This window comes from Aethina tumida, chromosome 3 (genome assembly GCF_024364675.1).
Source record: "Aethina tumida isolate Nest 87 chromosome 3, icAetTumi1.1, whole genome shotgun sequence".
Taxonomy (NCBI): domain Eukaryota; kingdom Metazoa; phylum Arthropoda; class Insecta; order Coleoptera; family Nitidulidae; genus Aethina; species Aethina tumida.
Window position 1 is genome coordinate 20,498,819 of NC_065437.1, and position 14,038 is coordinate 20,512,856.

General features: G+C 28.9%; 2 protein-coding genes across 2 annotated transcripts; both read left to right on the plus strand.

Annotated features, from left to right (window-relative positions):
* The first annotated feature begins 3,407 nt into the window (after window positions 1–3,407).
* LOC109609083 (uncharacterized protein DDB_G0292186-like) lies at window positions 3,408–7,940 on the plus strand. Its single transcript, XM_020025704.2, has 3 exons — window positions 3,408–3,523; window positions 7,092–7,245; window positions 7,301–7,940. Exons 1-3 carry the CDS (start codon window positions 3,494–3,496, stop codon window positions 7,705–7,707), a joined length of 591 nt encoding a protein of 196 aa, XP_019881263.1. The 5' UTR covers window positions 3,408–3,493; the 3' UTR covers window positions 7,708–7,940.
* A 4,119-nt stretch (window positions 7,941–12,059) lies between these two features.
* LOC109609042 (probable beta-hexosaminidase fdl) lies at window positions 12,060–13,782 on the plus strand. Its single transcript, XM_020025653.2, has one exon. It carries the CDS (start codon window positions 12,133–12,135, stop codon window positions 13,702–13,704), a length of 1,572 nt encoding a protein of 523 aa, XP_019881212.2. The 5' UTR covers window positions 12,060–12,132; the 3' UTR covers window positions 13,705–13,782.
* The last annotated feature ends 256 nt before the right edge of the window (window positions 13,783–14,038 follow it).

Genomic DNA, 14,038 nt, shown 5'->3' on the forward strand with positions numbered 1-14,038 from the left:
AGAAACTTTAAGTGAAGTGAAAATTTTTATTGTATATTACTATATAATTCATATTATTAACAATAATATATTTTTCTACACATTTAATTTCGATATTTCTGCTATTAAAAAATTAACTTGAAATAATTCATATTTGAAATTTGTGTATTTTTTTCTTAAAATTAGGTTGATTTCCAGTAGTATCTATACAATTATTGAGTTTTTTAATAGTCTGCCAAAAATATATTTAAATCTTAAGTCTATTACGAATGTGGCGGATGCGCCGGTATTAAGTAGCGAAATAGTTTGCTTCGTTACTGAAGACTTAAGTATGGAAATCACGTATGTTTGTATTAAAAAGTATAAATATATTATTATTATTATTAAATATATTACTTGTGCAAAGTTCATATTCATCTATGAGAATTTGCAATTATGAATTATAAATGTTGAAAATATTACTTTTTATATTAACTTGTATGATGTAATATTATAAAAATTTGATTAAGTATTTATTTACCACAATTTAAAAGAAACATAAGATGTTATTATTAATGCATTTTGCGTTGTTGTGTTGTACAAGAGTACAATAACATTTATCCACCCGCGTTCTTCGGAAATACGTTCATTTACATTGTACGTATTTATTTCAAAACTGCGTTGTTTTACTTTTACTTCCTACTATTTAAACGTTTTCTGGTTGGAATTTGCGGTTGCGAAGCACAAATCTAACCAGTGTGAAGGTCATAATAAATAAATTTCTAGAATTTAACGATAGGACATTTATTATTAGCCTGCAAACCTGAACCGAACTTATAATATGATTAAGAACAATGTGTAATAATTTATATATTAAACAAGTGTTAATTTCTATCACTACTTTTAATTACCAATACTCATATCAATTAAATAATAAATTGACGTCGGTACAATCAACGATTTTTTTGGTCAATTAATAGATTATGCAGTCGGATAATGATTGAACCGTATTTATCGTTATCGTTTAATTACCTGTATATTACATAAGATACTCACATGATTACAACCAAGGACGGTCATTGTAATTGTTGCACCGTTTTTCAAATCGATTTGAATGTTTATTATGGTGGTCATTAAGAAGCCGGGTTGCTTGTATTGTTGTAATTAGATTTATTAATATAAAACCGTGATAAGTATCTAACGGCGTTTAAGTTTGTGAATGTTTATGTTAATTGTTTACAAAAGCAGTTTTTAAATCTAATTTTTGACATAAAATTTTGGTAATACTTTGGTTGAATAGGTAATTGTGTAAAATCAATATTAAAATCCAAAAGAGCCTTCACAGTTTTAATCAGTGTTTGACTTAATAAGTAATCTATATGAGTTGCACTATATAATGTATCTTAATTACAAAAATTACGTTCATTATTAATCCAATTAAAATTCCCATGCATACCTACGTTAATTAATGATCAATAACGGAAGGTCATCTAATAAAAAAAATCAATTAAAAAATGGAATTATGTTCTTTTGGGGCATGCAAATCGTATTTTAATTTTAAAATGTATGTCTATAGTCTTATATGACACGTACACCCAAAATGCATGAAGCAACAATAGAATTGTTACTTACATTCAATAAATTCTGAACCCCATGCATGTGAAAACGTCCACCTTAAGCAATAAACTATTATTATTTAGCGACAAGCTAGAATTATTTATAGTGCCCTGTTAGTGGGCTTATGACATTTTAATATAACATTCGCATACTAGTAATGAATTTTCCGTCAAAAGTATTTAATGAATGTACATTAAGGTTTTTGTTATGCCTCGGTAACATTTATACATTATTTATTGTTAAATTGAATATGCTATTAATTCTATGAATCTAATAATTCAATTTTACAATTATAAATAGACACAATTATTTTACATGCATCGGAATATTTGCATAATATATAAAAATAATGTACCGTATAATGATAAGCATTTGGACTTCCGTATTGTAAAATATAATTATTATAATGACGTTTTCTATATTAGGACTTTGCTAAGGAAACATGTACGAGGGTCATGTAGGCCTCATAGCAACTGCTGAAATCCATTTTATTGTAAAACATTATTTGAGATACACTTCATTTCCTTTTGTCTTTGTACTAATTTTAATAATATTAAAATATTTATTTTGAATTTTATACAAATAATTAATAAGATATAAAAGAAAACATATTTATATTTATCATATATTACCTCGTATAAGGAAATCACTGAAACAATTTTTCATTCTATTTTATTGGACACTTTTGAATAACATTAAATAAATATTGCAATAATTTTATTAATTTAATGGTGAATAAGTAAATTTTTAATTAACAATTATTTTAATTAATGTCTGACATTAATCAATATTTTATTAGATTATTATTCAACTATACCTATGTATATGTATATTTTCATTTTGCATAACAGAAAAATATATACAATATAATATTTCTTAAATAATAAATAAGTATATACTCGATGAGTGAAAATATATTTCAGTTAATAGTACACGATAATTAGTAAATTTAATATACAGCCTGTAGGATTAATCAGAGAAATATAAACTTGCACTTAATGAATTTTAAAAAGTAACAAAAATTCCATATAGATCAAGTTAAAAATTGTTAATCCATTTGGAACAACCCCTTATTCGATTTCCGTTAAATAATTAAGATAAATTTACGTTGAATTTCATCTTAATCGTAATAAATTATTACTGTAATACTGTGATATACACACTATTTTCCAGATTTAATATACAAACAATTTAAAAAATATTACAACTTTTATGCAATTATGTCAAATATATTTTGATTTACATATATTTAGTTTATTTTTTATCCTTATTTTTTAAGAATTATTGATTTAATGATTATTTTCTTCGCTTTAACCTCAAAACAACCTTAATACAAGATACAAGTATTTTTTATTTTAACTTTCAGTGAGATTTAGATTAATTTTAAAATATTTTTTTAATTTTTTAATCCTAATAATATCTTATCCTATTTGAATATTTATCCCTCATTTATTGTTATGAATATGAAGATGTATTTCCTTGAACATCAAGAATATAAATGTTCAAATAAAATTTCGTAGGAAGTTTTTAAGAATTTCTAATTTAATAAGTAAATAATAGTGCTTAATATTTATGATATAATTTTTTTCTTATCATAAATGTTAATGTAGTGTTTGCAATTAAATATCCATTAGATCAACTATTAGAAAAATATCCTAATAAAATCTATTTTAATTAAGCACCCGGTGTGTGAATGTTAACATTAATAAAACGTATGTTTGGTTAGCCGGCTATGAAATGCAAGAATGTTTTTCATGTTAACCAGTCAGCATTGAACAGGGAGCGCCATTCTTCTGTATATAAACTTGCAAAACGATTTTCTTAGATTATTTCACCTGTCAACACGTTAAACGGTCCAAGAAGTTACTGAAAAGTGACTCCAGTGTAAACTCTTTAGTGCATGTGGTAGATTATCAACATGCAGAGTCTAGTGAAGACTTCTTTCTTCGTAAGTTCACTAAATCATTTATTATTTGATTTTATTTATTGAAAAGTCGGCTGGCTATGCCGAACCAGCTTTGCAAATTTACAGGCAAAAAGTGGTCTAATTAAATAGTTTTTGTATTAATGGAATTTTTACATTGCATAATTATATCAAAGGAGTTCGCGTGTTTTGTTATAACAATTAAGGTACATGAGAAAATCATTCTAGCTGAAAGTAAAGTTTATTTTATACAAGAATAAACAATGCTTTTAATTTAATTATAGAGTTGTTTATATTGAAGTAAAACATATATTTTTCTTTTTACTTCTTCCATGTGTAACACAATTTTTTTTAATTTTAATTTCTATTTAAATTTTTTATTTATATTATTTACTTTCAGAGTATTTGTATTATTACTACCATTATTATTATTAAGGTGCACAATTCAATGCACTACTTGAATGTATACATTTGGATATTCACTATTCAGGTATTTAAATAATTGGGTGTCCTGCAAATATATATAAACAATTAGTACATTTGAAGAATCTTCTTAAATTAATTAAATTCAGTCATATGATTATTTAATTTAATGCTTGTAAAAAATAAATTAATGGTAAATAAAATAAATATATAAAATAAAAGTAAATACTGAACGATATACTCTGAAAGAATTGCACGCATAAAATGTAAGTATATTTCAATAAATAATCCGAGCTTTAGTCGTTACCATTATTCTTGTTAAATCCTCTTCGTTAAAATAAATCAGATAAATAAATTTATTTATTATTAAGTAATTAATTAATAGAATACATCGACTCATCTTTTGTCAGATTTAAATTTATGAATTAGTTTAATATTTTATATCACAAATTATTTTATATCGTGCATTAAATTTGTTATCGAATACAATATTAATAATATTTTTTATGAAATTCACTGATAGTGAGATATTTCACTGATATTAATTAATACTGAAAAATATTTAGCTTAAAAACTTAAGAAATAATATTTTTCAGGACATTAATCATAGGTGTGGAGTATTTCCCTAATAAGAACAAGCATTTCAATGCTCTACATCGTGTTATGTTAATATTTTTGTCAATTTTTTTCCATCATCGCCGAATAAATTAACATCAATATTAACGGTCTCCTTGAAATAAGACTTACAATTAGTCCTTTTTAAAAATATTTACATTCCGGCTTCTGAACCGTTCTACTTAATCGGCGTCATGCTTAAAAATTATAAAAAAAAACTATATAAATTTATAAGCAGAAAACCTTCAGATCACCACTTTATACTGATAAGGAAATAACGAGTGTTCGTTTATTATTTAAAATGCATTAAATTTATTTTCCAAGTTGGTGCTCAAGATTAAATTATAGGACATTTCAATAAAGTAAACACGTTTTTCATTTCAAACATATATTATTTATACTATTCCTTTTGCTTTACCATTGTACTGCCAATTTATCATAAGCTTGCAATATAGAAATAAAATTAATTCAAATGATAATGGTGAATGTCAGTAATGGCAAGTTTATTTAGATCCTGTGTACGATAAAATACCTATTAGTTAGGATTATTGTCATTGTTCACAATTTGTACCATACATTACGACTTTTCTTTTAAAATGCATATTGAGAAATTTACAATTATTTAATGGAAAACGTGTAGGTGTAATATTGTACTCTAAACATTATCAACCAACTTTAGGTATATTCAAGGAATGATACTATTTAATTATGTACAACTATTGTTACGGTTTAATGAATACCGTATATTAATGATGCATGCCTTGAATTTTTTCTTAACCTTGACAGATTCCTACTAGTACATCGATTCTCATCATCGACCACACCCGTATATTTTAATGACATTTCACGTATTCAATCACACACTTGATTTATTATACAATACACGTTTGGAAAATCTGGGCGAGTAATGCAACTCGTATCAATGCACTTTTTAGAAAACTATTGCCAATATCCAGTACTTATCCGTACTACTTACATATTAACGATACTTTTATTTATAATTTTATTTATTTTGGTTACACGAATTTTGAAACAATTTTAATTTCCGTTCTTTAATAGTTGAGCCCTCAAGCGGAGATAGTTACAGTATTATGAAATAACCACTCGTAAATATTTACATATTTTTTCCATGGATTAATGTAATTAATACAAAATAAAATTTGCATAAAAAATAGAACGTAAGAGTACGTGATTATTATTGCTGAAATAAATATACTGTTATTTGCATGATGCATTTTAAAAATAAAGCTATAAATTGTTTATATTAACAGTTAAAAGCGCAATGAATTTGATTATTTCAAGGAAAATTTTTATAACCGCATTTGTCCTTAATAAATATTATAATGGTCATTAATTTGATACAAACATTAAAAATTATTGTAGTGTATATATAATTCATGATACAATTAATATTTAACCATGTAACATAATATAATATTTATGATTAAGTTGTTTTAATGTGAATAATGGATTGATTTTTTTTTGCATTTTATTTGACTGTTTATTTTATTTTATTATATTAATATTAAATTATATAGTGTTGGAATTTATGAAGTAACAAAATAAGTGATTTATACTAACGATAATTTACTTTTTTATATAAAAGTTAATAAATATAGATTAAAATTAGATTATGTATATTAACGGTTTACTTAAATTGTTGTAATCAATTTATTGTTGACCTTTCCGTCTCGTAATTATCTATTACTTTCTTAATGTTGATAATTGAATGAAATAATCATTCATTTAATAATATGATAAAATATATTCATTAAAAGCGAGGATTGTATAAAATAAAAATACTTATTGTTTACCATTAATTTTTATAAAACTATAAATAAATTCATTCATTATGGAATGAAAGAACACAGTTTTGAGACTGAGCAGAAACAGTTGGCAAAATTTCCACTTCAGTCCTTTTTAGAATAAATTAGATATACATTAAATATTAAGTTTCCTTGTTAAAAATGTTTTAAAAACAAGAAAATTCCATATTAAATTTGAGTCACATAAATTGAGAATGATGAAAAATAGTGTATAACTTTATAATTTCATTGTTTTTTATTATTGTGACGTTATTATCATAAACTTAGTCAAAATTGCAACAACACCTTACGTAGACGTGGAGATAATTAAAATGAATTTTAACTTGATTGATGAATTGTTTGCAAATTTCTAATGTTTTTTTCTTTAAAAACTCATGGAAATGGGTGTAAATATTGTTTATTACTGATCTGTTTTAATATGAAAAACCATTAATCATACAGTCAGGGGTTCGAATTATACAACGATTATGAATATTGATGCCGAACGAGTTCAAACGCCATTATTTATGTACTTAACAAAGTACCTACCAATTAGCAATTATAAATTATTACCATACACGATATTGTAATACAGTCCTTGTATCTATCATGCAACTTCGGAGGTAGGCTGAAATTACAATAACAAATTTATATTTTTAAGTGTTATTTCTGTAAAAATTTCTAGAATAATAGGTTAATAATTTGCCGTGCACTTTATACATGTAAATGGAACAAGTATGCTATTGTAGGTATGTATGGTACTGCAGTTTACAGCAGCTCAAAGACAATTAAATCCTACCATACTACAAGACACCAGAAATCTACCAAAAGTGGATGGCACATTTGGCTTTCTCTACCGAACTGAAGATGGGATTTCTCATGCAGCTAAAGGCGATTCAAACGGTACACATATCACTAAATACTAAAGGGGACATTAAAAAATTGATAAAAATTTCAGGTATGATACATGGTACGTTTTCGTACACCGATCCGACTGGTTTAAAAGTGAACTACAACTATAACGCTGGTTCGAGGGTGGCACCCGGATACAACTACGAACCAATTCAAGCAGCACCAAAATATTCCAATTACCAATCGCCTCTATCCAGATATACAGAACCGGAACCCTATTATGATGACAACTATCAAGAATTACCACGCGAACCTCAGCCAAGACCTCAGCCACAACCTCAACCTCAACCTCTTCCAGAGTATAGACCTAGGGAGGCACCCAGGTCACAATACAGGGGCAGACCAAGATCTAGAGCTCAATACAGGGAACCAGTAGATGTTTACTCGGAGAGAAGAGGCAGACCTATTGCAAGAGAAAATGATCTTTACGACGACTACAACTACAGGCAGTGATTAACGGTTTTGTAAGAATACAAAATTAGATAAGTCGTATATCCTATGGATTATATTATAAGTTATATGCCAATGTAATTTTAAGCTTCGGTGAAATATTATTTGTAAGAATGGCCTCATTTTAGTCTAAAGTACAAGATAGTATAAGATAATTAGATTTAAATAATTTTAAGATGAACATTATTTATGTTTGGTACTTATAGATATTGATAATTAAACTTTTAAATTGCAAACTTTTTACTGAAACCTTTATATTATCTAATTGAGTGCTTAATTTCGTATATATTTTACTTTTGCTTTGAATAAGATAAAGGACATGGTAACTAACAGTATTAAATTTACCCAATCGTAGGTAACAAAGTAAGAAAGCTCCATGAAATAAAATAAAATACCATGGATTTAAAATTCACAGAAGATTAAGATTTAAAACATGTTTATATTTGTATAAGACCGCCACGACTATTTATCTTATTCACTAAAAACTTTTTACTCAAGAGAACAGTCAATTGTATTTTCATAGTAGCTTACTGTAAAATGATTAAGGCAATTGACAAAAACATTTTGTGTGCCTAAAAAACTCCCACAATGTTAAAACCAAACAAAACACACAAAAATAGAACAGGTTTAAACACAGTTTTATTCAAAAATATTATTCGTTCCTCTATCAGCCGTGACATCAACATTTAACTAAATGCCAGCATTTTACATTTATTTACAAAATAAATATAAAAGAAATCGCTACAAATCGCCTAACAATGCGTCCATCGCATACGCCATTCGCATTTCGTAGACTGACATATGCACACACAGATTCAATGGATGGCTTAAGGCTCACAGCTGTGCAATATCACCCCCTTAACCCTAAGAGAAATCAGTGCTGGTAGTACTGCACACGCACACTAAACGCATACACCGAACGCTGAAATCTAATCGTGTTAGAATTGGCAGTGACAGGATCAAATAATGAAGTTTGGTACAAAGTGACCTGCCTTTTCAACACTGTATTATTAAGCCATACATTATCCCTGGATGTCACTAAAACCCCACCATTAGACTGTTCGTTGGGAAGAGATGGGTCGAATGGGACGGTTACATTCTAATCGTAACCGAATCAATTAATGCTAAGCCGCCATCTTCCTCCTCATAACCGCAGTGACAAAATGTCCAAATTAAGTGGATGGGAAAACTCGTAATTCAATTTATAGAGGAGATAAATGGGGTTAACTGTCGCTTGCATCGAAATATGTTTATTTAAGCATTTTGTCATCATTACAAATTCATATCAGAATTAAAAGACATTATTTAATGGTACTTTTTTATAAAAAAATCTGTTTTCATAAATGTTGCAAATTGTTGGGAATGGTTTGGACTAAATAACAAAAAAAAAAATATTTGTAAAATGCAAAGTACTTTGATAGTAAATTATGTGTAATTAGTGATAAATTGTGAAGTTTATTCAAAATTCTGGTGACCCATGTTTGATCTGATTTAAATATTTGTTCCGTGACAAAAATTGACATTTGCCATTGATATATGTCTTCGGTTCAATATTTTAAAATACACGCATTAATTCAGTTCCCATGGTTGGATGAGTAATTATTCAATTACCGTATATTCGAGATGAGCCAGACCGGGAAGGCAACGTGGCGGTTTGACATATCAAAAAGCAAACCGCAGTACCGAAACGTTTATGAAAAAAGTTGCACCGCCCGAGGCGTGATGAAAACGCGCAAGGGGGCCGCTTAGCCATGGATACTAGACGAATTCTGCACCCATTCAATAGTCACTCATTCAATAGATAATCCCAAACTAAACTATGCACTTATGTGTACCCTATGCCTTTTTATTAAGTCTCTGCCTTCGGGCGGAGGGTTGATTTTAAGCTGGGGCAGTTACTAAATTATCATGCGGATGGAATTAAAAGGAGTGCAGTGATTTCTGTGTCAATAACCGACGGGAGAATTATGTTGAGTTTCAAATCGCACAGATAAATTACAAACGCAAACATGGAGCTTTGTAGATTTTGAGAAGAGGTTGCAAAATGTGTTTATACCACATTTTTGTAGAGTGTTTGCATTATTTACCATACTAGTTTTAGTTTCTTTGAGAGCAATTGCCTCACTGATATTGCGAATCATTTTTATTTTGGTTTGACTATTATTATTTACCAAACTAAACATGACATGAAGCTTGAGTTTCTCATTTCTAATTCACTTCTTAAGATGTTTATAATATATACATCAAGTTTGTTATAAGATGTGTCACATTTTTGTAAAGTTTTTGCATTATTTACCATACTAATTCTAGTTTCTTTGAGAGCAATTGCCTCATTGATATTGCGAATCCTTTTTATTTTGGTTTGAATTTGCCAAACTAAACATGACATGAAGCTTAAGTCTCTCATTTCCAATTCACTTCTTAAGATGTTTATAAAAAATATATATAAAGCTCGTTATAAGATGTTCTGAATAAAACAATGTTATCAAAAAACTACTTGTAATAAAATCATATTTTCCCATCACACGATTCGACTAATTGCATGCATATATGCGTACGTCTACAAATACTTTACATAATCATCTGTCCCCAGACAGTTTATACAAGCACCATTAAAATCTCGCCAAACAATTGACTATAGAGACTTCGATAAAACTGTGACCCATTGCGAATAAATTTTCTGTTTTGTTGCCTTTAAACAATGGCCGACCGGTAGTAGGCCACAAAGAACGGCAGCCCTCTTAAAATAATATTAGTAACTGCTTCTTCACTGTTACCATGTTTCAAGTGCCGTTCTGGTACATTGTTTTAATTTGCTACTGATTTGTTACTTGGCTTAAACGATGGGTTAATGGTTGGCAACTGGCATTCAATGCGTAACATAATGGCACTCGTGATTAATAACTTCCCGCTGGGAACTTATTATAGTTGTATGTACTTTTTAAATGGCTGGAACATAGACCAGTGGTCTATGGATTTAAATATGTTGAATAGATTTTGCCGCTAAAAATTATTAGATACTTCGGCAACTTTTCCATTTGAACAGGACGCAACTCAAACAACAAAAAGTAGGAAACAGGTGAAAATGTGGTTGCATCATTTGCCAAATTCAAGTTGCTTGCATTTAAACAGTCATGTAACAATCCTTTTACTAATCCACTTGTAGATGCAAAAAAGATGCAATAGCTATCCGTTCTTGTAAATTGCCGACGTGTCGGCAAATCTTTGAAGTTGTTACGCACTGAATCAACTTAAGCATACACGCATTATTTCGAGTTTGCCGCAAAGGTAAAAGTCTCCGTTGATCCGATGCCTTCGTGAAAAGATTTAATCAGGCAAAAAATATTATTTCCTACTTATGAGGTTTTGGAACTGTTGTTCAACGTTTTGTGGTTGGAGGTTAGAGTTTAATCGAGTAAAATATAAACGTTTCCGTTCTAATTTTCTTATAGCAATAGAAATGATAAAAAAACATTTAGTAATTACTTACAATGTACTATCACTACAAAAAATATTTAGGGAATCTACAATTTTATCATGTTCCATTATTCTTAAATAGGGTAATTTTTCTTTTATTTGGATATTGAGGCTCTTAAAACACTTAAAAATTCAGTGTACTGATATAAATACAAATTATGCTTATTCGTCTCTAAACTAGGCTACAAAATTGTTTAATCTAATTTTTACGTATTTCAAAATTTCATATCAATATGCGATAATACATATATCCATATCAGAGTTGGTGTAATGCGAGTCACAACAAAATGTTATAAAGTGTTGTGTTGTGGATTTGGCAGTGAAATTTAAAATGCATAGTAAAAATATAACATGTTTAGTCGCCACAGTTATCATTTTTGTTTACCAAAATATGAGAAAATAGTAAGTACTGTTCAAATTAATCAAATGTATGTATGTGTTTGTATATTCACGGGAGAGACTACTGATAAAATAAAAATACGTATTTATAAGTTTTCAAAAAACTTTTTAATTAAGGTTAAGATAATAACCCTAATTCGTTTCTCAAATGTATTCCAAAAACTTATAATGTATTAGAAGAAATAATCATTTGAAAGTGAAAATGTTTTTATTGTCAAAAAATTGATAATATTTAAGTAATATTTATTATTTGTGATATCACATATTTAAATAAAATAATTTAATAGAACTTAATAAAAATCAACCTTGAAACTAGTAGTATAGTAAGTTTCCATAGTTTTAACTATGTTTATTGTATCTATAGCTTTTATACTTACATATTTAAGTGAAAATCAATTTAAAAAAACTTAAATTTTATGAAATTTAATAAAATTTAAAGCAATTTTTTCCAAAGCATTTTAAATATTATTTAGTAATTTCAGTGTGGGCGCATCATTTGTAGACAATACATCCCTAACATGTGATGGTGCATGTCATCAGAATCCAACTTTTATGTACGAGGAAGAAGACTGCAACCAAATGTGTTACAACATTTCTTTATGGCCTAAGCCAGAGTACGCCGCAATTAAGCCACGATACTTTTCAATGTTTACAAAAGATCAAATCAGGTTTAAATTTCACGTAGAAAAAAACTTAAAGAAAGTTATCAAGAAAGCGTCTGTAATATTTATGGAGACACTTCCCGAAACAAAAAATCCCTGGTTTGAAAATCAATCTGTGAACCGATTTTTAATATATGTAACAGTTGAAAACTCCAGTTTAGAACTAAAGTTGGACACCGACGAACAATATTCTTTAACAATTCGCAAGGAAGACTTCAACGTGGTGGCGAAAATTAATTCTATAACCTATTATGGTGCTAGGCACGGACTGGAAACACTTTCCCAATTAATATGGAAAGACTCTGACGGTAATCATCTTAATGTGTTTCATGAAGTCGACATTAAAGATAAACCAGCATTCAAATATCGAGGACTCATGGTTGACACTGCAAGGAACTTTTTCCCAATATCTCAATTAAAACAAGTAGTGAAAGGAATGGCAGCAACTAAGTTAAATGTTTTGCATCTTCATTTAACTGACTCCGTAAGTTTCCCCATTAGCTTACCATCAGTTAAAGAGTTAGCTGAAAAAGGAGCATACAAACCTGAAATGATCTACAAGCCCGAAGACATTCAAAATCTTCGTGAGTTTGCACTTATTAACGGAATTAGATTAATTTTAGAAATTGATGCTCCAGGCCATGTTAACGAAGGATGGAACTTTAATAACGACTCGCTTGTGATTTGTGGCGAACAAGATGTTTTTAAAGGACACTTAAATCCCGATAATAAAGAAGCTTTAAATGTGTTGCAAAAAGTTTATGGCGATCTCATAAACATGAGCAATCAAAGTGAACTGTTTCACATTGGAAACGATGAGGTCGATACATCTTGTTGGTGGAACACAGACGCTGCCAAACAATTTCAAAATACCAGACAATTATGGGTGCATTATACCAATGAAATGATTAATAGATTGAAAGTGGCTAACAATGGAATACTTCCAGAGCATGTAATTATGTGGTCCAGTCCGCTCACAGATGACAACATGAACGAAATTAAACATAAAGACAACTTAGTGGTGGAATTTTGGCTTGGCAACCCATATAGATTTCTCGCGGCAGGAATAAAAGTAATTTACGCAACTGTTGGTCATTGGTATTTAGATTGTGGTTTTGGGCCTTGGAGGGTTAGTCCTGCAAATGGAGTATGCGATCCATATACTGGATGGAAAAAATTTTACTCATATAAACCGTGGCAACAGTACGGCTATCCAGAACTAGCACTAGGTGGCGAAGCTTGCTTGTGGACGGAGCAGGTTGGTGAAGACAATTTGGAGACAAGAATTTGGCCTAGGGCTGCAGCAATGGCTGAACGATTGTGGAACGATCCAAGCGATAATATTGATTACATAACTGCTCAACGTTTAGCTAATCATAGAGAAAGATTAATTTCAAGAGGACTGAAAGCTGCAGCTCTTTGGCCTAGGTATTGTAATCAAAATCCAACAAAATGTATTTAATGTGAACTTAAAATGTATGTATTTATAAAATATTTGTATACTCTTAAACTATTATTTATTAAATATTTTTTCAATCGATCTTAAGTATTTTAAAAATATTTTTATCTTACAAATATAATTATTAGTGAGCAACTATTATAGTAGTTCTATAATTTAGAATTCATATTCTAGGAACTTAAATCTTCTTAAGTTTGCCACATACTAACAAGGGGTGGTTCGTTTAGATATACACAATAGTTTGTGTGTACCTGGATTGAAGATAAAGTCAATTTATGAATAACATCAGTGAAATAAAGAAATTTGTAATCTTCTTAAAACTGTACATAGACCTCCC